Below are 26,910 nucleotides of genomic sequence, written 5' to 3' on the forward strand. Positions count from 1 at the left end.
ATAATGTTCATGTACAATTAAGTATTTCATCATTATTAAATCTTTGTTTCGCATTTTTATAGTCTTTTACTGTTTGCAGTGCATTTACATACTATTATAGTATGACGGTTCACTTGCATTGTAGACTGAGGCTGTACAGTATATTGTAATATAAAAATAAAGTGTCTTCAGTTGGACTCATATCACTGTTCACGAGTTTGACCTTTTAATATATGTGTAATACAATACAAACATTAATGTGTATTGTGTAGTGGATAAAAATCATATTAATATATCATTGAGTGTTATTTATTTTCCACAAAGTACACTGAAAAAAGTGTCTCATTAGATCAAAGTAAAAATTTTGCGTCAACTTGTTACATCTAATTACATTACTTTTTATCAACTTAAAAAAATTTTTTTTATCAACGCTTAAAATTTTTACTTTGAAGAGAATTAACTATCCATTACTTAGCCAAAGCAAAAAGTATCTTTGAATCAAATAAAGTTTTTAATTTAATGAAATCTCAAATTATACTTTGTCTCAATGTTTTGTCTTTGTATTAACTTAATTATTTTACTTTACATCTAACCAAATATCCAAACAAATACAATTTAAAATATTAATGTAATATAAAGAAATGTATTTACATTCAGAATGTGTAATTTTATGATCTAAGAAAAATGATTTCAAGCATCAAACTTTTGACAATTTATTTTGTCATAATACAAAATGTTTTACAATGTGTACAGTACCCTTACACACTGTCTAACAATGTAAACACATCATAAACTTGACAATTTTTGTCATAAAACATTTCTACAATGTGTATAGTATTGTTTTAGTATCCATATACATAGACACATTGGATACAATGTAAATTCACCATAAGAATCGGTTATGGTTTCGAAGAGAAACACGCAATCTTTCCATTAACAGTCACTTAGAACTGACTGCAAAATCAAACCTTTAGAATTCTTCTGAAGTTAAAACAAGTTTGGCCCAAAAACTGGTTTAAAATGGGCAGTGTAAAACCAAACACTTAATGAAGTATTTTCACCTTCATGGAATAGTTTACCCAAAAATGAAACTTCTCTCATAATTGTCATAAAATGTCTCTGAACCAAATTTAATTAAAGTTAAACACTTGAATAGCTTAAGGATAAGTAAACAACGTAAGAATTTTCATTTTTGGGTAAACTATTTAACTAACCCTACCCTAGATAAAACAAATCCGGTTTAGTAAACAGTAGTACAGTTAAATTTGTATAAAAGGCTTTATACAGTCCAACATCTTCAAAGAAATTTACCATCAGCAGAACATTGTAGCTGGGTCAAAGGAAACAAATTTACTCCTGCAGCTTTGAAGAGAGGTTCTGCACCCTTCGGCTCATCTGCTTACTCTCTATGTCCATGATAATTTTCTGAAAGGCCTCAAAGGTATATTTGAGTCCTTCAGGATATTTTAAGTTCAGTGCATAAATGAGTCCAAACATCATGGCACAGGCACATGCAACAGAGGGCAACTCCTTTAGTACTTCCACACCTTCAATGACAATGGAAGTGTCCAGCGCACGACTAAGAGCATCACTTTCGCGGATCACAAAAAATGCCATAGTGGTCTTTTCAAATTCTCTCTCCGCTTCCTCCCTCTTGTCAGCCTAAAAACATAAAAGAACAGATAGTAATTGAGGGACTGTGGAAGAAAAAAAAAAAACACCCCTTCATCTGAAAATGTGTTACAAAATTTTGTTAGCTGTCCTACTATGAATGTCAATGTAGAGTCCAAACGTCTGTTGCTAACTTTCATTAAAATATCTTCATTTGTGTTCAGTGTAAAAATAACATTTGTATGGTTTATTACAAGAGTAGAGTAAGTGATGACAAAATTATCATTTTTGGGTGAAGACGTACTTTTACACATTCTTTGGCTTTGAAAATGCTTTTAAACACTTGTACAATTAAACGCTCCCATGTATTGACCATTGTAGACAATCACAGACATATTTGTTGAGTGCAGTACCACAATGGCCAATCAGAGGCATTTATCAATCTACTCAACAGTGTTCAAAATGCATTTTTGGGTGAACCAATCCCTATTAAAGTAGTAATTCACAATCAAAATTCTGTCATCATTTAATTTTCTCTTGTCATTTCAAACCTGTATGAATTACTGTCCTCTGCAGAATTTTGAACAATGTTGGTAACAGAACAGCACAGCCCCCATTCACTATTATTGTATGGACACATAACAAATGCAAGTGAATGGGGGTCTCTTAACAACATTCTTCAAAATATATTCTTTTGTGTTCTGTGGAAGAAAGTCACACAGGCTGATGTGTAAATGATAACACAATTACTTGAACTACTTTAAAGCGATATGTCACTACAAAATCAAAATTTCCCCACGTTTTACTCACCCTCAAGGCTTGAGAAGACCTTTGTTAAGACCACAGAGCCGTGTCGAGCAGTTTTTTAATCAATGGATGCACTATTTGAAGCTTCAAAAAGTCAACAATTCACTCCCATTCTACCGCTTGGAAGTAAAAAAATACGTAGGATTATAACTTTGTCTGTTTTGTTCTTCAAGAATATACAGGTGCATCTCAATAAATTAGAATGTCGTGAAAAAGTTAATTTTTTCTTGTAAGTTATTTCAAAAAGTGAAACTTTCATATATTTTAGATTCATTGCATGTAAAGTAAAACATTCCAAAAGTTTTTTTTGTTTTAATTTAGATGATTAGAACTTACAGCTCATGAAAGTCAAAAATCAGTATCTCAAAACATTAGAATATTTACATTTCAATTAATGACCATCCCTACAGTATAAATTCCGGGTATCTCTTGTTCTTTAAAACAACAATAACGGAGAAGACTGCTGACTTGGCAATGATCCAGAAGTCGAACATTGACACCCTCCACAAAGAGGGTAAGTCACAGAGGGTCATTACTGAAAGGTGTGGCTATTTACAGAATGCTGTATCAAAGCATATTAAATTTAAATAGGAAAAGGTGCACAAGCAACGAGGATGACTTCAAGCTTGAGAATAATGTCAAGCAAAGCTGATTCAAACACTTGTGAGAGCTTCACAAGGAGTAGACTGAAGCTGGAGTCAGTGTATCAAGAGTCACCATGCTCAGACGTCTTCAGGAAAAGGGCTATCAAGCCACTTCTGAACCAGAGACAACGTCAGAAGCGTCTTACCTGGGCTGTGGAGAAAAAGAAGTGGACTGTTGCTCAGTGGTCCAAAGGCCTCTTTTCAGATGACTGTAAATTTTGCATTTCATTTGGAAATCAAGGTCCCAGAGTCTGGAGGAAGAGTGGAGAGGCACAGAATCCATGTTGCTTGAAGTCGAGTGTGAAGTTTCCACAGTCAGTGATGATTTCGGCTGCCATGTAATCTGCTGGTGTTGGTCCACTGTGTTTTCTGAAGTCCACAGTCAACGCAGCCACCTACCAGGACATTTTAGAGCACTTCATGCTTCCTTCTGCTAACAAGCTTTTTGGAGATGCTGATTTCATTTTCCGGCAGAACTTGGCACCTGCCAACACTGCCAAAGGTACCAAAAGCTGGTTCAATGACAATGGTGTTACTGTGCTTGATTGGCCAGCAAACTCGCCTGACCTGAACCCCATAGAGAATCTATGGTGTATTGTCAAGAGAAAGATAAGACACCAGACCCAACAATGCAGATGACCTGAAGGCCGCTATCAAAGCAACCTGGGCTTCCATACCACCTCAGCAGTGCCACAAATCACCTCCATGCCATGCCGAATTGAGGCAGTAATTAAAGCAAAAGGAGCCCCTACCAAGTATTGAGTACATATACAGTAAATTAACATACTTTCCAGAAGGCCAACAATTCACTAAAAATGATTTTTTTATTGGTCTTATGAAGTATTCTAATTTGTTGAGAAAGTGAATTGGTGGGTTTTTGTTAAATGTGAGCCTAAATCATAACACTTAAAAGAACCAAAGACTTAAACTACATCAGTCTTTGTGCACTGAATTTATTTAATACACGAGTTTCACAATCTGAGTTGAATTACTGAAATAAATTAACTTTTCCACGACATTCTAATTTATTGAGATGCACCTGTAACCATATTCAGTTATGATGCCTTGAGGGCGAGTAAAACATGGGGAAATATTGACTTGGTAGTGAAATATAACTTTAAGGCAAACATGGTTGGAGAAAATGTCAGTACTTTGCATTGTCTACATTACCTGGTATTCTTTGATCAGACAGCTTGCATCTTCACCAAGGTACATGATCAGGCACTTCAGCAGGCACTCTCTTCTGATGTCTATGTCCAGACTCTACAAAATGTTCAAGATGTATTGTTTTTATTAGACCAAAACACTACTAAATTGATTGCCACAAGCAATTTTGTTAGCATGCAACCAATACCTGATCCATAACTTTAATAGTATCCTTAGTTTTTTCACGGAGGACACCACCTTTGCTCCTAATAACCTGGAGAAGCTGAGAGCTCTGTCTGTCCAAAGAGGCCATAAATCTCGATTGTAAAGGTAAGGTCGTGATGCTGAAAAAATTCGGCATTAATCTGTAAGAAAGAGAAACAGAAAATAGACTTCTGAAAAATATGAATTTTTCTTTGAGAACTAGTTGTAAAAATACAGACACACAAAGCATTAAACAACAAAAGGTATAATTAGGGCATCTAAAACATTTAAAAAAAAATCTACATACTAAAATACCATTGTAAAAACTATGGTAAATTCAGGATTAGTCACTTACATTTTAACATTTTTCAATACAAATAAATGCTTTTACCTCCTCTTGTTGAAATAGAGCTGGCCATCTTTCTTGCAGTTCTTGAACACTAGGTTGGTTTTCCACAATCTCTTGTCTGCGAAAGGCAAACGTCTTTGTCATTTTTTCTCTGATTGTCAATGCATTGTTTCTTTTCTTCATGTCCTTTACAAGTGCCAGGCGCTCAATTTCAAGGTTTGCTGATGTCTCTCCAGCAGGTAGGGATGGAATATGATTGGCCTCACCCCGTTTAGGTCGTTTAACATTTTTTGCTGGAAAAGCATGGTCTGAGGCTTTGGTTTTCAGAGAATTTACCAAATACTCAGGGCATCCAAGACCTTTCAACTGTGTGCGTAGGTTTCCCATCTTCATTTTAATTCTCTGTGTCCACCCATAGCACCCATTGAAGGATACTTTTTCTGCTAAGCAAGGGTGTTTCTTGATAAGTGCCTCTGAAACTTCACAGAAGTCTGCACTGCTTGGATATTTATACTTGTATATCTCATCACAAACCTTCTCCAGAATATCAGACTTCATCTTTGGAGTGACAGTCAGCCTTGTTCCGTTAGCCTTAAAAAGAGAATTTCCTCTCTCTAATTGGAGTTCAGTGTCATAAGAAAAGCATGGAATATTAAATTCTTTTGGCCACTGTTGATTTCTTGTAGAAACTGTTTCTGAGACAGGGGGTGAGAAGATGATTGTATCATCAGTGTCGACAGAGCCAACGGAGGACAGAGCATCATCATTAGTCTGGGTCCCATCATTTGTTTGAGCAGTGAATGAGTCTTCGTCTTGCAATGGGAAAATCTTTAGAGTGCCAAGACTCTGAAGTTCTACAGTGTTCATCAAATTTACAAATACATCCCCAAAATCTTTGTCCTGATACTGTAGTCTGAATCTACAATTTAATCCAAAAGCTTCCCTCACTTTTTCACTGAGCTCATCCACTGATTTGGGAATCCCATCTGGCAGAAGCAACTTTCTTGAATCATCTTGACCCACAATCACCAAAAGCTTGGCAGGTCTTCTTCCTGACATGCTAACAGATTCTGGAAAAAGAAAATAAATATGATTAGATACAGTACAAGTAATAGGTAATTGCTAGACATTTACATGTTCACTACATCTTGTACACTTTTCTTAGAATTTATAAATAATGCTAACCTCAAACATGTATATATCTCTTCAGAACCACCATGCGTCTCCCCCCAATTGTGTACTGAACAAGTGGATATGGGTCTGTAAGGTCATGGTGCTCTAAAAGTTCAATTTTCTTGTCAGATGACTGGACCAAGACATAGGCTCTATAATGTTCAGTATACCATGCATCAAGTCTTCTGACAATGAACAGTGGTTTGTCCTGCAACACAATAATTTGCATAATTTCGCCAAACTCTGGAAGTCCTGAACATTCTCCATGAGCAATGACCATACTTCCTCTGTAGTTGAAGCCTTTAAATGTTACTTCCTTGGACAAGCACACAACATCCAGGTTTGGGTGTTTCTGTTGTACAGTCCGTGATATGTCTTCATTCAGAACATCAATGGGAATATTAGAAACATGTGATACTTCTAATCTTGGTTTAAGAGAGCTGCACTGATACAGATGATACGCCATATGAAACTGATGTCTTTGTGACAACGACAGGAGCACATTCTTGAAGCAGTTGGTGTGAAGCACAACTTTTTTAAAGAAGCTATGCTTAGCCTCGAATCGCATTGTCCACAGAGCAACCAGAGGGCCAAATTTCTCAATTAGCTCAGGATAATGCTCCAAGTAGTGGTGTTTGGGCAAAATTTTAGTCTCGGAAAAACTTCTTGGAATCTGATTCTATGCTCAGATATCTTGAAGGCCAGATATGCTATAGAAGCTTTGGTGTGTGAAGGAGCGACAACAAGATCTACAATATCTTTCAAATCATTCAGAAGTTGCCACGCAGGTTCATTGGCAGGCACTCTGTCTCCAATCAAAAAAGGAAAAAACCTCAACAGGCTCCAATTTTCATGGGCATTACCCCCTACTGTTCTTCTTGCAGAAAATGTGAGAGGAACAGTATGTGGACGATTTGTCTTGTCATTCCATTTGAATGGAAAGTTCTGAATTGCTTTATTCAGGTGTTCCAAGTTGAAATACTTTTTAGATGAAAAGACTGTCAAGGACAAAGCTATCTCAAAAGGGACTATACCCTCAAAGAGATCATGCACAACATCAGCCGGGAATCCTGTGCAAACATTGAAGTGTGATAATTTTTCTGAAAACACACACCCCCCTTTCACACCAAAATGGTGAGGCAAGTCATTGTCTTTCATAAACTGAAGATGAGCAGAATGTAGTTCTTCAGTTCTGATGCAGAATGTTTCAGATCCAACTTCTTGAGTCTGGTATTCTTCCTTCTCTGCTGTACAAAATCTGCAGACATATTTTCCAGAGAAATTTTCCACAAATCCAACAATACTGTGAGCACCAAGATTGTCAGCAACAATACATTGAACTGTGCCCTTCACAGTCTTTCCGAGTTTTTCAATGAAAAGTCCATGTCTCTCCAAAGTGACAAGGTCATCAATCAATGGTTCCAGCACTTTGTCATACCCAAAACGCTTAACATCACTGCTTTTAATTAAAGCAGCTAAATTTATAGCAGACAGGGATGACTGACATCCCTCATGTAAATTGCCTAATATCCAATAAACTGCAAAAACTTTGTGTTTTTTCTTGGACGTGCCAAGGGGTTGCATATCTCAAATTCATCAACGTACAAAATTAAAGAGATAGCAGGTTCAGAAAGCAGTTCATTCCTTTGGAAGTTGAGTGAATCAAAAAAGCATGTATATTTACATTCATCTCCTTTATACACCGATTTTAAATGAAGTGTATTATCAAGTATTAGCTGGCAACTCAGAAGTTGCTGCAGGGATTGTAGAACTGGAACGTACTGAAATGTCCTTCCGTCACTACGATCAAGCACATACTCTACAGGCTTTACTACTGAAAAATGGGCTTTGTAGTATGACTTCCGTTTCCGTGTAGTGGAAAGTGGACCTTGCTCTCTGATTGCTGTTTGAATTGGATGTGACTGGCAAAGAAAGCTGGCTAACTCATCTACAACAACTTTATCAACCTGCAAATTATGTTCCTGCAGTATCTGGTGAATAGTTTGATTAACAACTGGAACTGAAACTGTACTTATTAAATACTGCAACTCCTGCAAAAGGTCATCAATGGCCACACCAGGTACAAGAAAAACGTGCTCTAACTTTAATAGGACTGAGGCTAATTTGTGCTCTATAGCTTTGGACAAGTCTTCAGTATTTTCTGTTATTACACCAGAGGATGTAGGTTCATCAAGTGAGACATCTTCGTCTGATTCACTGTCATCTTCTGCAGAAACAATAGGGATTGGTCTTTCACTGACAACAATGCCAGGCTTTAAGTCCTCTTCAGAGAATGATTTGTGTTTTCTTGCCTTGTGTGTTCTAAATGATCCATAAATATTGGTTTTGTATGAGCACCCACTAAAAACACAAGGAACAGTTTCATTATTTTTCAGGTGCTGCCCAATGTGATGGAAGTAGTCTTTAAACGATGACGTGTGTTTGTATTCACAAAGCAAGCATTTATAAGTTGTCAATGCATCTTTTTGAGGGGGATGCTGGGGATGCCTCCTTGACACATGGCTCTTCAGAGAACTCCAAGTTTTAAATGAACAAGGACAGTCTGAATAAACACAAGGATAAGGATGACGACATCCAAAATTCCGATGATCAAGCTTAAAATGCTTGAGAAGCTCAGAACGCTTGACTTGGGAGACACCACAATCTTTGCATTTCCACATTGAGTTACTTGCCAACGAGAATGGTGAGGTAGAGCACAGGAGAAGGAAAATTTACAAACCTGACCCTCCAAAGCAATAATTAAAAGGACCAGTCCTAATTGTTGTTCAGCAGTACCCTATCCTACAAAAGACAAAGAGAAATTAAAAAAATGGCTCACATAAAAGTAAACAGAAGACTTCTTTACCGGGTATGCTGGTCGATGTGATACGTTAAAATAGGTGTTTAGACACGTCACTAAAGACAGATGTGTTTGGGCCTTCATGTAAAGCTAATATTAAGTGTTAACATTAATCATAAATGAGAGACCATACAAGTAGGCAGAGCAAATAACTTGCAAACGCGAGCTTCATAATAAATCAATACAAATCATCATAATAATAAAGGGTCATAACAACGTTAAGTCCATACAAAGCGTCTGAAGCGTGCATGTACTTTATACATGGCGCCTACATGTACACTGATGGCGCCATACAGTATCGCACTCAGCATACCCGAAACGGTCTTTATACTACGTTTCAATATCAATCCATCTCACCTCAAGCACTTGTATTATTATTCATTTAATTTCCACTCGGTTTAACATCGTGATGAGGGAAACTTGTAAACCTTCTAGCCGAGTTAGAGCCGTCAAACTAGTAATACTAACCATATGTAAAACAACAGTACAACATAATATTTTATGAAATCATACATGTATAACAGGGCTTGACATTAACTTTTTTGCTCACCAGCCACTGTGGCTAGTGGTTTTCTAAAGTTAACCACTCAGCATTTTCACTGGCCAATATTTTTTGGTTGGGAAATGTGTTGTTGGCTATATGTAAATGACGACTGTACCACAAGTCTACATGAAATGCATAACAGGACAGGTCATCAAATAGGCCTTTTTAGCTCTGATGTTTGTGTGTAAAGCTCCTTAAATCTAGATGGAGAAAACGGTTGCTTGTCTGAATTTTTTTTTTTTTTTTTTGTCATATCAGCTATGACATATTTAAATGTAGCATATTTGGTGAATGAGCCCACACAGTAGCCAAGTGAAATACATGTGATTTGACAGTTTATTTTATTAAATATCAAAAATCCAAAAGGTGTGCATCATACCTAACACCTAGATGAACACTTTGCAGTTGGTTTTGTGACTGTAAGTCATTCTCTTCAAATGCTATTGAAGTTAGAAACTGTCGTATGTAACTTTAGTATTTAACTACATGCGAATATCGAACGTCCAACGTCAAGACACTTAGGTAAAGTTGGTTTTATATTCGCATATTCGCACATTCGCGGACTTCCGCGTTCAATAACTCGTGAACTAAACGTTGTTGCTACACACAACACCTATCACATATAACTACAGATAAAACACCAGAAGCTACAACATAAATTTCCTCAAAACGATCTTTCCTTCGCACTGGACAAAATACATTGATCTCTATGCGCAGGCTGCTAAAAAGGGACCATCTGCAAAGTGCAAACCCGAAGGAAAGCTCGTTTTGAGGAGATTAAAATATTAAAACAATGTTATTTGTGTAGTAACAATATTCAGCTCATGAGATATTGAACGCGGAACTCCGCAAATATGCGAAGCGAATATAAAAAGCAACTTGCAGACTTGATCATGTAGGACCTTCAGGACCACATAGCCTACGTGGACAGCACCATGAACATAGTCAAGTTTAAAAAAAAAAAACCCAACCAGGGTAAAAATAGTTTCAGGTTTGATATTTGCTGCGTATTCACCTAGACTGCTTTAGTGTACTTTTGTGTAGGCTATTGTACATACAGTACGCAAAAATGTTTTATGTAAAAGTTACAGTAATTCACCAAAGGGATTTTTTCATGTTCCAAAGGTTGTAGTATGTTCCTACTGACCACACTGACTTACTACAGGTGGAATTTTGACAATAACTCCCTTACTGTACATACTGAAGGGTTGGGGTCAGAATCCCCTGTCTCTTCAATTTAATTATATATATCCTTTTTATATATATCCTTTTGAATGATTACTTTATTCTTATTAAAAATTCAACAATCAAGTATGTATCCTAATCATTTCTGTATTCATTTTCTTTTAGGTGCATTCCAGTGTGTGCCCTTGTGTTGTGTTCACATGCAAGGGGCCTTTTGATGATAATTGTCTTGGGATTCAGAGAGCGGCGAGAGAGACTCTGTACTCATGTATATATTATATATATATATTGTAAGTAAATCAAAACCAAATAATTTACAAGCTTTTAACTTCATGAGGTGCAATGGCAAGGTATCTAACACCGGAGACGTCCTTGGTGAATCTGCCTCTGGCTGGACATTCCTTTACAGTCCTTTTTAAAGTCCATCAACTTTTGACATGTTCAGAAATCCCCTCCTGGAAACTCCCTCTGCATACATTCAGTCTTTTACAGCCAATTGGTCAAACATAAAATCTTGAACTGTCATTATTTCTGGAAGACCCCTTAGGACTTTTGCATATAAAACTCTTTGTCCTCTTTTTCTGGACCTTTCCATCATCGCTGTATCTTCTGTATCTCGTCTGCAACACATAGACGGTAATGATGGCATTTTTCTCCTTTCTTTTGCAAAGCTCTTTCTAATATATTTTCAACTCCTCTCTACTCTGCCACCATCATCTGCTTAATAAATGCTTACAACATTCAGTGTGGTATGTTTTTCTTTATAAACCATTTTCATAATAAGAATATTTATAAAACAATTTACAGTATTTTCCTTAATAAACCAGCTTCATAATAAAAATCTTTATAAAACAAGTTGAGGTGTTTTTCTTAATAAACTATTTTCTCAATATATGGTTACAATGATTATTAATACAAGTGTTTTACAGTAAACACATTCTTAATAAATTGTTTAACAACTACTTATGGTACCTTTCATTATAAAACCACTTTTTATTTGTTACAATTGTGGTTTACTATGACCCAGAAATACTTCATATACCAGAAGCCATGATTAGAATAGAATAATTGCATATTTCACAACAATATCCACATATCTGCATCTATATATCTGTCTTAGTTGACTTGTATAAGTTTGAGGGTCAATTTATACATAATTTCACCTTATTTTCATTAAGTGAACATCTCATGTGTATTTCTTTAGGGAGTGGAGTAAAGGGGCATATTGTCTTTCCTGCTTTCCTGGAGTGAAATGTTTTATCAGCCTGTTAAGGTGGACTGCTCTTCTGATAATTAGCTCAGGCCTTCTTCAGCCTCGAAGAGAACTGTTGTTTGTCAGTGTTCTGTGTGTGTGCGTTTGATATTCTTTGCAGGTTCTGAACTTTGTGATATAGCCTAAAACATTCTCGGACCCTGGAAGAAGGTCACCACGGACTTAAATCTCGGAAATGGACGACAAATATTCTGATTAACGGCGATATACCCACTTATCTATCAAAAATGTATTATTGTTTAGACTTTATGTTGTCTTAGCCAATCAGAAGTAAACGATTATGTATGTAATGCATGTCCTTGTAAAAGGTATACTTGTGTGAGATTTGTTTGTAAGGTAGAGTTGGCTTGCGACCTCCTCGTGACTTTGACGCTGGCTTTACCAATTTAACTGCAAAATTTTCTTCAGTAAAATTTTACTTATTTGATTGAATTTCACGAATCCTGGTCTTCTTTCATCATATTATTATCTGGTCCTGGGTCTTACAACTGTACCCCTCCCCCAAACAGTACAAGTTTCAAATAATTTTTTCCTGTTCCAATGGCTGTAGTGCTTTCCTACTGATCAGACTGACTTACTACAGGTGAAATTTTGACACTAACTCCCTTACAGTACGTACAATAAACTAATAAGTTCAAGAAAACATTACTGTAATTCCCCTAAAGTATTTTTTCCTGTTCCAAAGGCTGTAGTGCTTTCCTAGTGACCAGACTGACTTACTACAGGTGAAATGTTCACAATAACTCCCTTACTGTACGTACAATAAACTAATAAGTTCAAGAAAACATTACTGTAAATCCCCTAAAGTATTTTTTCCTGTTCCAATGGCTGTAGTGGTTTCCTAGTGACCATACTGACTTACTACAGGTGACATTTTGACAATAACTCCCTTACTGTACGTACAATAAACTAATAAGTTCAAGAAAACATTACTGTAATTCCCCTAAAGTATTTTTTCCTGTTCCAATGGCTGTAGTGCTTTCCTAGTGACCAGACTGACTTACTACAGGTGAAATTTTCACAATAACTCCCTTACTGTACAATTATCACATATATTTATGTAATAAACATTATTACATGTGTTTATTACATATGTTTATGTAATAAACTGTAATTCCCCTATAGTGTTTTTTTATATTTATATTCAAATGTTTGTAGTGCTTTCCTAGTGATCAGACTGACTTACTACAGGTGAAATTTTGACACTAGCTCCCTTACTGTACGTACAATAAACTAATAAGTTCAAGAAAACATTACTGTAATTCCCCTAAAGTATTTTTTCCTGTTCCAATGGCTGTAGTGCTTTCCTAGTGATCAGACTGACTTACTACAGGTGAAATTTTGACAATAACTCCCTTACTGTACGTACAATAAACTAATAAGTTCAAGAAAACATTACTGTAATTCCCCTAAAGTATTTTTTCCTGTTCCAATGGTTGTAGTGCTTTGCTAGTGATCAGACTGACTTACTACAGGTGAAATTTTGACACTAACTCCCTTACTGTACGTACAATAAACTAATAAGTTCAAGAAAACATTACTGTAATTCCCCTAAAGTATTTTTTCCTGTTCCAATGGCTGTAGTGCTTTCCTAGTGACCATAATGACTTACTACAGGTGAAATTTTGACAATAACTCCCTTACTGTACGTACAGTAAACTAATAAGTTCAAGAAAACATTACTGTAATTCCCCTAAAGTATTTTTTCCTGTTCCAATGGCTGTAGTGCTTTCCTAGTGACCAGACTGACTTACTACAGGTGAAATTTTCACAATAACTCCCTTACTGTACAATTATCACATATATTTATGTAATAAACATTATTACATGTGTTTATTACATATGTTTATGTAATAAACTGTAATTCCCCTATAGTGTTTTTTTATATTTATATTCAAATGGTTGTAGTGCTTTCCTAGTGATCAGACTGACTTACTACAGGTGAAATTTTGACACTAGCTCCCTTACTGTACGTACAATAAACTAATAAGTTCAAGAAAACATTACTGTAATTCCCCTAAAGTATTTTTTCCTGTTCCAATGGCTGTAGTGCTTTCCTAGTGATCAGACTGACTTACTACAGGTGAAATTTTGACAATAACTCCCTTACTGTACGTACAATAAACTAATAAGTTCAAGAAAACATTACTGTAATTCCCCTAAAGTATTTTTTCCTGTTCCAATGGTTGTAGTGCTTTGCTAGTGATCAGACTGACTTACTACAGGTGAAATTTTGACACTAACTCCCTTACTGTACGTACAATAAACTAATAAGTTCAAGAAAACATTACTGTAATTCCCCTAAAGTATTTTTTCCTGTTCCAATGGCTGTAGTGCTTTCCTAGTGACCATAATGACTTACTACAGGTGAAATTTTGACAATAACTCCCTTACTGTACGTACAGTAAACTAATAAGTTCAAGAAAACATTACTGTAATTCCCCTAAAGTATTTTTTCCTGTTCCAATGGCTGTAGTGGTTTCCTAGTGACCAGACTGACTTACTACAGGTGAAATTTTCACAATAACTCCCTTACTGTACAATTATCACATATATTTATGTAATAAACATTATTACATGTGTTTATTACATATGTTTATGTAATAAACTGTAATTCCCCTATAGTGTTTTTTTATATTTATATTCAAATGGTTGTAGTGCTTTGCTAGTGATCAGACTGACTTACTACATGTTGAATACTGCCAATACCTACCTTACTGTAAGTATATTACAATCATATTATTCTGAAGAAATTATTCTATTTTCACCTTTTTTCATGTTCCAGAGGTTTTAGTGCTTTGCTAGTGATCAGACTGACTTACTACAGGTGAAATTTTGACAATAACTCCCTTACTGTACGTACAATAAACTAATAAGTTCAAGAAAACATTACTGTAATTCCCCTAAAGTATTTTTTCCTGTTCCAAAGGCTGTAGTGCTTTCCTAGTGATCAGACTGACTTACTACAGGTGAAATTTTGACACTAGCTCCCTTACTGTACGTACAATAAACTAATAAGTTCAAGAAAACATTACTGTAATTCCCCTAAAGTATTTGTTCCTGTTCCAAAGGCTGTAGTGCTTTCCTAGTGATCAGACTGACTTACTACAGGTGAAATTTTGACACTAACTCCCTTACTGTACGTACAATAAACTAATAAGTTCAAGAAAACATTACTGTAATTCCCCTAAAGTATTTTTTCCTGTTCCAATGGCTGTAGTGCTTTCCTAGTGACCATACTGACTTACTACAGGTGAAATTTTGACAATAACTCCCTTACTGTACGTACAATAAACTAATAAGTTCAAGAAAACATTACTGTAATTCCCCTAAAGTATTTTTTCCTGTTCCAAAGGCTGTAGTGCTTTCCTAGTGATCAGACTGACTTACTACAGGTGAAATTTTGACACTAACTCCCTTACTGTACGTACAATAAACTAATAAGTTCAAGAAAACATTACTGTAATTCCCCTAAAGTATTTTTTCCTGTTCCAATGGCTGTAGTGGTTTCCTAGTGACCAGACTGACTTACTACAGGTGAAATTTTCACAATAACTCCCTTACTGTACAATTATCACATATATTTATGTAATAAACATTATTACATGTGTTTATTACATATGTTTATGTAATAAACTGTAATTCCCCTATAGTGTTTTTTTATATTTATATTCAAATGGTTGTAGTGCTTTGCTAGTGATCAGACTGACTTACTACATGTTGAATACTGCCAATACCTACCTTACTGTAAGTATATTACAATCATATTATTCTGAAGAAATTATTCTATTTTCACCTTTTTTCATGTTCCAGAGGTTATGGCATGTTCCTAGTGATCACTCTACTCAATTAACTTTGATCAATGTATTAGGTAAAAGTATGTATTATAACTGCTGTTCCTTGTACAACACATTTCTTTCATTGATTAAAGAAATTCAGATACTTTACATTTATCATATTTTCAACGTTATAAATAAGTAACACCCTTATTGTAATGATTCAAGTTAAGTTTTTGTTATGAAGTCCTGAAGAAGTGGATTCTGGAATACAGGATAATGTATGGAATTCAGAACCATGGACAGCGCCGTTTCCAGCGTGCGAAAAACATGTGTTGTGCCAAATTTCAACCCCGCCAAATTATTACCCTCTATTGGTACGTTTAGGATTAGTTATGGGGAGTGGTTAGTGTTAGGATTAGGCAATCAGGTACTGACTTCAACGAGGGGGGGTAATAATTTGGCAAGGGGTCAAAATTCGGCACATCACCGGAAAGGACACGCCCACACACTCATCTTATGTTCAAAAAGCATTTCTATAATCACAATTCAGTCACTGCAAAGATTGAAAAAAAAAAAAAAAAACATCTTACCTTAAGTTAGAATAGAGTATTATGCCTTGGCTTGACTTCGATGTGAACCCAAAGTGTGTGAGTGATACACTCTGGTTTAGCTATCGCTTGCTTGCTAGACATTTTTAGTATGGCTTCTCAGTTTCTTCTGTTTGGTGCACATGGTTAATTGGCATACGTGCACAGGACTGGTTGGCTCCGCTTGGCAAAAAATAGAACATTTGTGAATAAATGTTTTGAATTCTGAATACTGGACATGGTGAGCTTAAAAACAATTTAGTGACAATAACATTTTACTTAGAAATATTTATATTTTGCTTTTGATGCTTTCAGAGGGTCTCACCCAGCTAACACAAATACGTGACTTACATAACTGCAACATTTATAATAATATGGGAGGACATATTATAAGTGGTCTAATTTAAGTTGTCCTCATTGGCCCAAAACTATTTTAGGGACTTTTTCAACGACATATGAACGATACAGACTCAAAAATTCGTGCATTTACTATAAAACAAAGCACAAACAGAAAAAAACAGTATGCAAACAGGTTATACATTTAAATGAACAAGGTTTGCCCCAAAAGCTTGACGTCTTCATTTTGGTGGCCCTAATAACAAAGCAAGAATAAGAAAAGAAAAATGCAAGAATAAGAACAGTTCAGTGTTTTCCAATTGAACATTTAAATACACAAAGCAATTAGCACTGAAAGATAGAATCTGTATAAGCAGACCGTTTTGTTTAAAAATCGCTCATATATTTTTTCTAAACATTGTCACAAAGTTATGTTGTGGCAAGTGCATTATTTCCCTTTACAAAATGTTTATAACTTCATGACATGTATCACTATAATCTAGAAAACCTTAGTTTGAAATCATTACTTTTTACATTTAATAATACATATTATTTTGTTTTTCTTCTTCTGAAGTCGTGATTACGATAAAAAAAAATTTAAACTAGGAAACTACGCCTATTTATGATTATTGCTGAAGGCAGCATTAAACCCCCAAAATGTCAGGTGGTGGTGCAACTGTCTGAACAAATGAACAGACTAAGAAAACAATTTATCATGGTGTCTTAATAATAAAAAATTTGAAACAGTGCCATCATTTTAGGTTTGAAGCCTTTCATGTTATTTTTTTTTTTTTTTTTTTATAAATATCAGTAGTTTTAAATCTATTGAGGTAATTGAGAAACTTTTGTCCAGCAATTTGTATATTCTCAAATATTATTATGAATTTACAAGGTAATAACAGTAAACACGATAATGCATCATCCAGAGGAGCCTAACTGATCTCTTTGGCAGAGTGAAAAGTTTGTAGAGCTCTCTCAAATACTGATAAAAAATGCTAATTTCAAGTATGGGTAGGTTGGTGGTACACTTTCCATGTCAGGTGGTACAACATAATATTTTTGTTGTACCACCTGACATAAAAACTGAAATTAGTTTAAACACTTTAAAATATCATTTAACATCTGAAAATTGTTTAAACACATTGTCTTCAAGAGTGTTGATGTCATTAGAAGTCTTACCAAGTGAGGCTGGATCCGAACTGGAGCTGCTGTAATCTCTAGTAAAATATGCTGAGCATCCTGATATACAAACAACGAGACAACAGGAGAAAGATTAGCATTGCTGCTGGTCATATTATTTCAGGCAAAAGATGGTCATGTGCACTTTTTACTATTTCATCACATAGTACAAAATTATGATATGTGTTAATTGAATGCTTAGCTAAAGAGATGTGTCTTTAATCTAGATTTAAATTAGGATAGTGTTTCTGGGCACCCAAACATTATCAGGGAGGTTATTCTAGAGTTATTGTCGTGGAATATCATGATGAATCTCTCTAAGTTGTAAGAAAACTCTCAGAGTCTTGAGTTCCAGATGCCAAAGTTGTAGTTTATTGAACACCAACAAACATGAGACCGGCCAGCTGTCCGCTCTGACATTATCCTCCTAAGTTCTCAGTTATATACCTTTTGTTATCTTGTTACCCACTATCTCTGACTAACAAGGTCACTGCCTTGTTTCTTTCCCTCGCCACCAATATGTTTTATCTCCTTCATTAATTAAATATTGGTGGAAAATCCCCGCCTATCTATTAAAAAGAAAACATACATCAGCTGGTAACTTCACATATCTTGGACATATGTCATAGTTCATGGGAACCCTTACAGTAAGGCGGCCTTGTTTATTTCGCGGCCTTGTCTGTTCCTTCACATTATCATGAAAGAAAATGCAAGCTCCACAGATTTTTAGCTCATCAAGAAAAACATCATGGCAGCAAGAAACACATCATGGCAGAAAAACACCAGCTGCAAGATATCATACAAGACACCATTCATATTTTGTTTTTGTTTGCTCATACACCTGTTTTTCAAGGTTATATACCATTCTTTGTGTTCTCTGCAGCATCAACACTTTTAGTGACCTCACATGCTCTCTCTCTCTTGGGTCACACAAAGGCCTGGAAACTCATATAAGTATTTTGATATAGAAAAACATACTAGAATATTGAAAATATACTATATATTTCCCTTACATTCTATAGGAAATCATCTGATTTTAATGAGAAATCATGGCCCAACGAGTCGTCATTTTAATTTAGTGCATTTTTATGTCTATGCACAAAAAAGGGGCTGACAATTAAGTGTTTTTTAAGGTTAGCACTGTTATGGGGTTAACAGCTGTCAGATCCAGGACCAGATATGATGAAAGAAGACCAGGAGTCGTGAAATTCAATCAAATAAGTAAAATTTTACTGAAGAATATTTTGCAGTTAAATTGGTAAAGCCAGCGTCAAAGTCACGAGGAGGTCGCAAGCCAACTCTACCTTACAAACAAATCTCAAACAAGTATACCTTTTACAAGGACATGCATTACATCTTTGCTACTTCTGATTGGCTAAGACAACATAAAATCTAAACAATTATACATTTATACTTTATTCTTTAGAGACATACACATGAAAGAAGTAAAATTTTGTGAACTAGATCATGTAAATCACATAGAGGTTGACCCCTGTAACCTTTACTTGGTCAACAAAAATCAGACACCATAATGCACTTAAAAATATAATGGTAGAAATGCTGACAACAAAATATGTTTACAACTATATATGAATCACTCTTTGAATATAGTAATGATTATATTGTGGAATATAGTAATGATTATATAACTTGATTCGCACTTGTTATAGGAATAATGTAAAAACTCAAAAGGATATATAGATATAGTGAAAAGACAAGGGATTCTGACCCCAACCCTTCAGCACAAAATATAATTAATAATATGAAACTAAGATTAACTCAGTAAACTACATGCATGCATGAACTAAATAATTTTGATCACACATAGTATTTACATTACAACAGTACATCATCAGACATGCTAATTTACATGGATTGAAAACACACCATAATTTTTTTTTTGTGAGACATCTCTTACATTTAAGCAAGCTAACATATACCCTTCTTCTTAACTCTTACAACGGTTATCTCGTACCACAGATAACATCTGCTCTTATCCTTCTAATCATTACTTTGTCACCCTAGGTAATTAAGTTTAAATGTCATCTTCACTGCCACTTTGACTGGAATCACATGTGTCACATACATGCAAATCATGATGACGCGTTTGGTGTTGAAACGTAGATGACACAGCATTTCTAATCAATTGCATTACACAAGGCCACAAACACAAGATCAACAAGAACGAGCAAACTATACAAATTACCATCATCATCGCATTTGTCACATTACTAAAAATACCTTTAAACCATCCCCATCCAAAAGAGAATTAATTAGTTTCCCGATCTGTCAGAGTCTTTGACATGAAGGTCAAATTATGTATCCCTTCTTCAATGACATGGCCTTTTGCATCATTATCTGGAATGTATGTGCAGCACGTTTCTCCCACTATCACACAAACTCCACCTTGTGATGCCGTAAGTTGGTCTAAAACTAAACGATTCTGCAGAACCATGAGTCTTAGTCCTCTCAGCTCCTCCTTGATGCCTTCCATCATAATATTTGTCGTGTCAATGAAAGAAATCAGTTCATACCTGGTTACCTGTACCTCTTCCATTACTGATGCAACACCTATTCCAGGCACAAAACAAGCCAGCAATTTCTCAGCTATGTTCCAGATGTGATGATTTCTTGGCACTGGGCTGTCTTGCACAATGTTAAGCAGTCCCCTTTTCTATGGTTTCATAACTTCATGTGGTTGGTGCTGTATGACCATTGCTCCTCCATGCAGTTGAACTAGAGCACATGTTCCTGTCCAGTTTATAGGCAGAGACACATAGATTGCATACCTACACTGCCAGTATACATTTTCTAGTACTCCTGTGCCCTCTTCATCTGGTACATGCACAGTTGCACAAGCAGCCTTACATGCATCACATATGGCTTTGTGTGATTTCAAGTATTTGAAAGCCATTACAGCTTGTGTCGAACTCCCAACGGCAATAGTAGGGTCAAATAAGCATCTATAACAACGTCGTTGTGTGATAGGATTACTGTCGTTCTTTTTGTAGATTATGTTGCATTTACTCTTTGGTGTTTCCCCTAAAGCATAAGTTCCTGAAACTCTGCTGTAACGTGAGATTAGTTGGTATGTTCCGAACAATTGCTGCCTTGCCAAACACTCTTTTTGTCACCTTCATTGTTGTCCATTCTTTGTTGTTTAAAAAGAGGATAGTATTCTCGTTATATAAAGCTGCTGCCACAGCCAATGTAGCCATGAAGGTTGATGTGTTGTGATCTTGGTGCGGCCACAGGTCCGCTCCAGCGGTACCATGCGCGAACTGTGTGCACACGTAGCAGTTCGGAAACCCACTTTTCTTTGCTGTATGGTTGGTTAGTCTCCACCACAGGTTCGTAGCATATGGATGAGGAGGGCTGGGATGGTCCATCCAGGACTCAGATAAGCTTGCTAAAAAATCTTCTGCTGTTTCTCGTACTCGTCTCGGTCGCAAAGTATGGTTAACTGAAGCAGTACCATTCATCATCATCATCCTCACAGGCTCAGGATCAATGCCTTTTTTTGGAGTGAGCAGTAAAACAATCAATAATGACAGAACAACCAGTACGCATGTCGTAGCTCTCAGACCGCAGTGTCCAGGAAGTCTCATAGGATGCCATGGTCGTCGGTGTAGCTCCATATTGCTCCCAGTGGCCTTAATTGATCTGGGTCATTCAAGTCCAGCCCGTGTCACTGCGTGTTCAGCTCACAATACACTGGCTGTGTGTGCCTGTCTTTCCCAGAAATAACGACTTTAATTCCCCCCCAAAGAAAGTATGAATAACAATGGAAAGTTACCACAGGCCTCATTGTGAACTTTGTTTTATCTTATCACAAGTAGCGATAGAGTAAAAATGTTGTCCATCTCCAAACTTTCCCATAAGAAAGTTATGGGAACTTTCTTATGGGAAATGTTGTCCATCTCCGTTGTTATTCATACTGTAATCATCTGCTGGTCAGATGGAGTCAGAAACAATGACTCTGTGAGACAGAGAGAGGGACAGACGTTTAGTGAGACAGTGAATAGGGATGTGAACGGCATAGTCAGACTTTGACACTATCTCTCACACTGTAGAATGGGGAGGCCTAAAAAGGCACCACACCTGTAAGATCAGATCTATGGTCACAGGCTGGAGGGATTGATTCTATGATAAAGACGCTGCAGAAAGCTGATATTTTGAATAGAAACACAGAATATTCCTCAGAGATATGGTCCCAACTTGCCATAGATTTACTTAATGAAGACACACAGAAAAATCGCCATTGGTTATGGGTCGTCTGGAATCATAACCGCAGAGGCCTGAGAGAACAAGTACATCTGGCTGCAGAACATCACACCAATGGGACTGAAGAAATCCAACCCGCAGATCAAGGTAAAATAATTCAATCACAATACTAAAATAAATAAGAAGCTTTTACAGTGTGCTTATTTATTTCAATATTTTATATTATTTAAGATAACAAAAGTATTAAAAGTTTTTATTCGCTTTGGTACTACTTTCACAAGATGTGCATTTTCCAAAGTCTTAGTGCTAATATCACAAGAGATCATCAAAAGTGCATTTTTTTCAAACATTTCATCATGTTTTCAATTGTGTAAGTACAATTCACAAAATCACAAAGTATCCTTTTCACAACACAAAATAAGTGTTTCATCTACATAAATGTTTCATTCACAGTCACTGTCTTTCAGAAAGCTCTTACTATCAAACTTTTGATTTGCATCTCTTCTTGTTTAGTTTACTACATTTGTCTATTATTTAATCAAAATTATCTTAATGGTTAATCAATGAATCATTTGGTACACCTATGCATTTCTATAGATATTGATTCAATACACAGTTTCTATAGAACTTGTTTGCAATTTTTCGATATGGATAACCAAATGAATTATTTTTACATAAGTGATTTATAGATATTAACCACCACAATGTTCAAAGTGTGTGCACAAGCATGTGTGTGTGTGTGTGTGTGTGTGTGTGACAGAGAGAGAGAGAGAGAGAGAGAGAGAGAGAGAGAGAGAGAGAGAGAGAGAGAGAGAGAGAGAGAGATACAGATAAATTTGTCATTTGTGCAAACACTGTAAAGCAGAATAGAGTGTAAGGGAGAGGAAACACTCAATGAAAACATCAGATTGATCAGAGATGCATCATTGGAAGGGAGACAGATGGAATAAAATGCATTTTACATTACAGTATGTATGCCATGTGATACTGTAAAAATGGTAGTTACATTATTGTAACTCAACCTTCATCTGTAAAGGTCCACTACTGTATAGATTTGGTCAAAGAGTGAAATCATTCACTGTATTACCATCAAACTCTGTTAGCACAGAACCTCATGGCTGTACTTCATCACACCTTTTGATAACACGCTGGATAATATTACAAACATTATGGATTCAATTACTTCTAATGTGGCAACTGTAGCCTGTATTACTGTATTGTAATTAATTCAGCAACAATGGTGATTTGAAACATGTATCTTGCATTGTTTGCTGTTGAATGAAGTGATTGTTAAAAGTACTACATTGAAAGAAGATCATACTGTTTCGGGATTAAATCAAACGTCCTCATGACATATTACAATAATCTTGTGTTTGAAACAATGATTATGTGGACTGAAAAGTGTATAACTGTAATGAAAGCATGAGATCAGGTTTTGAAAGAATGACTAGCTGTTACAAGTGTGATCAGTTTGGATATTTGTACTAAGAGTTTTGAAAATGTTCACCTTGTGAAAATAGTACCCAAGCGAATAAAAAACTGTAATTAAATATAGAAATGAAAGATGACAAATAACAAGGTTCTGTTTGGTCCTAATAGGGATACACTGAATTTTTGTCCGAAAGAGAAAAAAGTCCAAAAATATAAACTGCAACTATGACGCCCCACTTATTTTAATATAGGGATATTTTCTGTTTAATTTTTGTGTTACTTTAAATAAAAGTGTGGTTATTTTATATTATTGCCTTTTTTTTTTTTAATTGAGATTCAGTAAAATTATTGATTTTAATTTAAAAATATAATAATAATTAATAATAATAATACTAATACAATTCTAAAAAATAATTGAAAATAAGAAATTAATAACTATATATACTGTATATATATTTGTTTTTTTGGTTGTTTGTTTTTTAAGGACCAACATTTTTATTTCGGTGCATATATTTATTCATTCCTAATATTTTCTTTACTCATAATAAATAAAATATTTTTTTCAGTCATTTTCCATTTATAAATGAAATGAATGGTAAAATTTGCACATAACAAAACATTTATTGTATTGGAAAAATGTATTAATTGATTAAAGTGATCTACCACAGATACAGAAGTGGCAGATGTGGAAACCCAGTTTGACACAGAGATTTTGAAAAGAGAGACAGACTTCGACTCACAACCTATTTACCAAGAGCCAGATACTGACTCGGAGGGTCTAAAGAGTACACCTGAGCCCACAAAGGTACAGGAAGGAGAGCCTGGAGTAAATGTTCAGAGACAATGTCCAGAGGTACCAAAACAATTTGTTATCTCTATGAAAAGAAAAATGTGGAATGGGATCAAGCCAGGAATATGGTCCTCAAAATTAAGACCACCTTGGACAGACCATGTGTATGACAGCTTTAAAGAACAAAATCCATGTTGTACTCTCTCATTTAAATATCAACATGCCAAGACTCCCTGGAGCAGAAAAAAAACTTCCATATTTACATATAAAGGCAGTCTGCACATTTTCAACTTGCCCAGCCAAATACACTTTCACAATGCAAAATAATCCTGCTGCACTGGGAAAATGTGATGTGAAAATGTTAGTCCAACAAACTGGAGATATACACCACAAACTTTCAGAGAAAAAGGCTAGGCCAGCAACCAAACTAAAAAGAGGGAAAATAGCAAAGGCCCTAACGCATGGACCCAGTCAGTATTTTTACAGCGCACTACAATCAACACCAAACGAGCAGCTCCTGGCTGGGAACATGACGGAATCTCTCAATAAAAAAGTGTTGAAAGTTATAGGCTCAGAAATGAGGAAAAAGGAGTCCATTCACTCCAATGTCATGATGGAAATATACTTAATGCAGACATTGCTCAAGGAATGTGACACAAAATACTTCAAGGTACCAGGCTACGTACAGCTTTTCAGTATGAATCCGTTCATTGTTCATTCGTGCACCGAGCTTGGCATCAGCATTCTTGTGCATCATTTGAGAAGTAAGTCTCCCGTGTCCCTCTATCTTGATGCCACTGGAGGAGTTGTGTCAAAAATACCGGAACAGCCGAAGCGTGTGCTGTACTATGCACTCGTTCTTCCAGGGAACGCTAGAGATGCTCCACCTCTTCCCATCTGTGAAATGCTCTCCAACAATCACTCAGTACCACCAATCACATTCTGGCTCATGCAATTTACATTGCATTTGTCAAAATACACACAAATAAATATTCACCAGGTCGAGACTGATTACAGCTGGGCTTTAATACAAAGTGTAATGCTTGCTTTCAACAAAGAGCACATCAGCTCTTACCTCGACAGAGCATACAAGTTCTGCATTGGGAAAACATCATGGGATGAAATGAAATCATATACTGTCTTGCACATTTGCTCTGCACACATTTTGAAAGCTGTCAGACAGGCAATCTCTAGGCAAACAGATGACAAAGGACTGAGAGACTTTGCCACGTATGCTTCAGCAAGACTCCAAAATGCCAACAACATGACTGAATCAAGAATTGTGTTCCGTGCATTTTGTGGCCTGCTCACAACCCCACAAAACACAAACCTTGTCAAAGAAAGTCTGTGTGTTTTGGAGAGTGTCATTTCAAGATCCAAAGAGGATACACTGGAAGAAACTTCCCAATCTGAAGACTGGGAAATGTGTGAAAGTGAAGAGAGAAGACATGCATTGACCATCATTGGCAGATCACCATTCACTGCTTTCTTCCAACAGATCATGAAAGAGCTGAAGGAAGAAGAGGAAGGTGATGAGACATGTTTGGCCAAAGAGGACAACCCATACTTTTGTCCGGGCATCCTCACTGTCCTCTTTGATACCTACCTTGCCATTTTTCCTCTTTGGAGTGGCTTGCTGTTGGGAGACCTGACTACCGGTAGGTATGAATCTTGTGAACAGGATTTGGTGACAACATTGACACTACCAAAAACAAGAGATACCAATTGTCACATAGAAAGGTGGTTTGGAATTGTCAAACATTCCATAATGCATAAAGAAGAAAATGTCAAACCAGGAATCTTCATAAGAAAAATGCATCAGTCTCTGCAAACAAGACATACAGAGCACATCATTCTGCATAACCTTCCTCAAAAGCTGTTGCTCCAGCCTGAGCCACCTCTGAACCTTGATCAGTGTCAAGAAACTTGGATGAAGAAGAAGGAAGAATGTTTCCCAAACACCAAATCCATATTCTTTTCTGTTCCTCAGAGAATGCCTGTTCCACCAAAAAAGAAAAGAAGGATCCACAAAGATAAGCCAAAAAACCACAAACAGTCAAGTCCTGCGCCAATGCAGCTTCCTGCAGAGGCACTCCCTGTAGAGGAAGAGGTAATTAAGTTAGTACAACAAATGAAACTATTTATTGCATATATTCAGCTAACTTATTATTGACTATATGAAGTGTGTAACATTCACAGATTGACATGTTATGGACAAAACCGCACAATGAACTGGTTGTAGCCATTGTGAAATCTGACGATCAGAATCTGGAGTTCCTGTTACATCACGAGGAGTTCCTAACACTGAAGCCGCATGACTGGTTATTTGGAGAGGTACACATATCATAACAAAAATATCTAGTAAATACAAAATTGTACTATATATACATTTATAAACTATAAAAAATGTTGTACCTAAGAAAAAGTAAATGCCAGATACTAAATGTTTTTTTCTCACTGTATGTACTAATTTAAATAAATTGAATAATTGCAATGATTTATCTTTTTTTTTCCCAGACGATCGAGTGCTATTTAAGAGCTGTACTTAATGCAAAGGGTGCAAATATCTACCAGCTAAGCCATTACACCACAGGTGTCATTTTAAATGGCCCAGAAGACCAGGTCATACGACAAGGTTTGAAAAAAGTGAGTGCAACTACTTATGATTCTGCATTTTTATATGTACATGTATTTTACAGAACACAAATACGTTTATTTACATTTCTGATATATAGGTCAACTTTGAGCAATATGATGGGGTCATCTCTGTTGTAAATATCAGATACATGCACTGGAGGTTTGTGGTAAG

The 26,910-nt window shown here is 36.0% G+C and overlaps 2 protein-coding genes across 2 annotated transcripts in view; both read right to left on the reverse strand.

Annotated features, from left to right (window-relative positions):
* LOC127638005 (kinesin-like protein KIF15-A) overlaps positions 1-26,910 on the reverse strand; it is a 171,737-nt gene that overhangs the window by 78,865 nt on the left and 65,962 nt on the right.
* On the reverse strand, positions 1,220-4,267 carry si:dkey-184n3.2 (uncharacterized). The gene is made up of 2 exons (XM_052119414.1): positions 4,212-4,267; positions 1,220-1,641 (listed from the first exon to the last, which is right to left on the reverse strand). The coding sequence occupies exons 1-2, from the start codon at positions 4,254-4,256 to the stop codon at positions 1,330-1,332; spliced, it is 357 nt and encodes a 118-aa protein (XP_051975374.1). The 5' UTR covers positions 4,257-4,267; the 3' UTR covers positions 1,220-1,329.

The sequence above is a fragment of the Xyrauchen texanus genome, chromosome 46 (assembly GCF_025860055.1).
Source record: "Xyrauchen texanus isolate HMW12.3.18 chromosome 46, RBS_HiC_50CHRs, whole genome shotgun sequence".
Classification (NCBI taxonomy): Eukaryota; Metazoa; Chordata; class Actinopteri; order Cypriniformes; family Catostomidae; genus Xyrauchen; species Xyrauchen texanus.

What these genes read in the sequence shown, in the direction of transcription:
- si:dkey-184n3.2 (XM_052119414.1), bottom strand. Translation starts at nt 4,256, where the DNA reads ATGTACCTTGGTGAAGATGCAAGCTGTCTGATCAAAGAATACCAG. An exon ending in GTCTGATCAAAGAATACCAG is followed by an intron (nt 1,642 to 4,211) that starts GTAATGTAGACA and finishes TTATGTTTTTAG; the next exon opens with GCTGACAAGAGGGAGGAAGC.